General features: G+C 30.5%; 1 protein-coding gene across 2 annotated transcripts; it reads left to right on the forward strand.

Moving 5' to 3' along the window:
- The first annotated feature begins 423 nt into the window (after nucleotides 1-423).
- LOC105791989 (60S ribosomal protein L37a) lies at nucleotides 424-1,891 on the forward strand. Of its 2 annotated transcripts, XM_052634313.1 has the most exons (6): nucleotides 457-559; nucleotides 660-777; nucleotides 1,038-1,077; nucleotides 1,305-1,393; nucleotides 1,498-1,580; nucleotides 1,677-1,891. In XM_052634313.1, exons 2-6 carry the CDS (start codon nucleotides 706-708, stop codon nucleotides 1,738-1,740), a joined length of 348 nt encoding a protein of 115 aa, XP_052490273.1. In that variant the 5' UTR covers nucleotides 457-559; nucleotides 660-705; the 3' UTR covers nucleotides 1,741-1,891. The 2 variants fall into 2 exon arrangements, with proteins under 2 accessions (XP_012475789.1, XP_052490273.1); XM_012620335.2 differs by lacking the exon at nucleotides 660-777 and having other exon boundaries at nucleotides 424-559.
- Nucleotides 1,892-2,947: the final 1,056 nt, after the last annotated feature.

Raw genomic sequence — 2,947 nt, forward strand, 5'->3', positions numbered from 1 at the left:
AATTTTCCGAATTCTAAAACCATTATTAAATTTAATAACTTATTAGACTATTTGTTTTTGCTAAAATATTAAATATTAGACAAAAAGTTGTTGGGCGTTATAAATGTTGACGTGCATTTTTAATTATTTTTCTGCACAAATGTGCTACGTAAGTGCACACATCGTCTTCATCATTATCATGACAAAGAAATCAATAATTGGATTTCCATGTATAAAATTACATCCAAACTGGATTTAATCAGTAAAATAAAAAAATATATATTTTTTGAAGTGAAAAAAATAGTGACTCGTATTATCTTTTGGGCCTTTGTTGGAACTTTGAAAAGCCTAAAAATTTCTAAGTTGATAAAGGGCCTACACATCAAATTACCCACCATTTCAAAGCAAATCCAATGAAATAACTCCGGGATGGGTTAGATCAAGACCCGAATGTCTTGACCCAGTTATTTGAAGTTGTTTATAAAACCCCAACATGAAAACCCTAACTCGTCTTTGTTGATTTCTTCCCAAGAGCCGCTCTGCTTCTCGGACCACACACCTTCTCAACCTAACTACAATGGTACTCTCTTCTTATTTCCTTTTTTCTTTTCTAGGAATTTTATGTGTTTGTTTCCTGAGAAAATGCGTTCTACAGAAAGTTATGTTGTTTGTGGGTGAAGGGTTCGGCTCTGTTGTCTTGTTTTCACTTCAAAATCTTCATTTCTCATGCATCAAAGAAGTAAAAGGAAGGAACACAAGAAACCAAACAAATCATATTCACATCATTGGGGGAATAGAGTTAGTTGTTTTTCATGAGTTTCCCTCGGTTCAATTTATTTCTGATATTTATTTATTTATTTTGATTCACTATCACATTGGTTGTATGCTAGGAGAGAATTTGAATAGATTTCTTTTAGGATTGGGTTAATTATAGCCTATTCATATGGTTTTGTGGAGAATTCAACTTGAAGAAAGCAATATAGGTTATTATATGTTATTTGGCTTTTTTGTTATTTCTTGGTACAAGTTGTTGAATCATTCATTTGTTCATGGTGCAGACTAAGAGAACGAAGAAGGCCGGAATTGTCGGGAAATACGGTAGGTGCTATTGGATTTTATTCGGTATTATTTTGTTAGAGAGGGTTACTAATCAGTAGCCATGTTTATGTTGGAGGAAATTATTATGCCTTTCTAATTTTATCCAAATTGTTCAAGTTTTTAACCGATGTAGTAGCTTTACTCTCTTAAGTAATTCTAAATTAAGATGGAGGTTTCGCCTTTTCTAGTCTAAAGTTTCTAATTCCTTGATTTGACTCTTAATGAAGGTACCCGATATGGTGCCAGTTTGAGGAAGCAAATTAAGAAGATGGAGGTCAGTCAACACAGCAAGTACTTCTGCGAGTTCTGTGGAAAGGTTAGATAGTTTCGATTATCGGTTTTAATTGTTTGCTGTGTCTTCTGTTGCCATCTCTTTATTTGAGTTGCATGTATTGGTTCTAATAAACTCTGCTCCTACAGTATGCAGTGAAGAGAAAGGCTGTTGGAATCTGGGGCTGCAAGGATTGCGGGAAAGTCAAAGCCGGGGGTGCTTATACTTTGAAGTAAATACCCATGTTTACCCTATTTCAACAATTTAGCTTCTTTTTTCAGATTGTCTAAGTATCTCTAACAAGTTGCTGTATTTCATAATATAACAGCACTGCTAGCGCTGTGACGGTGAGGAGTACCATTAGAAGGTTGAGGGAGCAAACTGAGAGCTGAGCCAATAACATTAGCATACCAACTTTCGTAGGATGTTTTTGCATGTTTTATCTAAACGTATTGAAATCTTTTTTTTTTGACAATGATGTTATTTTATATCAGAATCTGGTGTTGAAACTTTATATGAGATATTGAGTTGTTGGTTTCTTCATGATGTTAAGTCTTCTTTTGATTTATTTTCTCGCCTTGCCTTTATTATGGTTTTTTAAAAAAATTATTTTTTTTGGTAGGAGTATTATTTTTTACATATGTTTTAGCATATGGATTAGCAATAAATTAATTCAATTGGTAATATTTGACCATATTCGTAACTTATTTTTAGCGAAGAGGAGAAATCTTTGATTATTTTGAAGAGTTTTTATTTTTTACAAGAGTTATTACTAGGGGTGAAAATGAGACATCGGTACTTGTAAGTTACTCAGTTCGATACGAAAAAAAAATTGAACTCGATTTGGTAATTATCGAGTTGAGCTATCGATTGAGTTAAATTTGAGTTTAGTAATACTTAACTTGAATGACTCACGAATTTTTCATATTTTTATATTATTAAATTATGTTATTATTCGTAAGTTTAATTATTAAGTCAAGTTCGAGCTTGGTACAAAGTTGATAAACAGTTTAATCAAGTGTGAGTTTAAAATTAAATGTTTGATTGAGCTTCAAATTTTGATTCGAGTTTGAGCTCGAGCTTAACAGTATTTTAGCTCGACTTGACTTGATTGCACTCCAATTATTACTTCTTTTAAATTTTAAATTTAAAATTGTACTAAAAGTTTGTTTGGACAATACATAATAATTGAATAAAAATGTAATTACCATGGTAGTAACTACTCTCTTGTCATTATAAGGAATTGTAATTTTTTAAACATGTTTGACCGATAGAGTCTAATTACATCATAAATTCTTATGTTATTTTGACAGTAAATGCATGGTTACATTATTTTCATTTAAAAAATATTAATTACTATAAAAATTAATTTTTGAATGGTATTACAAAAAAAATTAGTATGATAAAAATAATTTATGAAGAAGGAACAAAATTAAAACCAAATAATCATATGTATTGTGATAGTTTAAAAAGTAGTTGATAATGCAATTGTTAAAAAAAAGAAGAAAAATGAACATCATATGCAATTTTATCTAATTATTCTAGTTCATATTTGTTAGGTTATTCCTCTTTAATATTTAACATATGCTCCTTATCATA

Source organism: Gossypium raimondii, chromosome 8, assembly GCF_025698545.1.
Source record: "Gossypium raimondii isolate GPD5lz chromosome 8, ASM2569854v1, whole genome shotgun sequence".
Lineage (NCBI taxonomy): Eukaryota > Viridiplantae > Streptophyta > Magnoliopsida > Malvales > Malvaceae > Gossypium > Gossypium raimondii.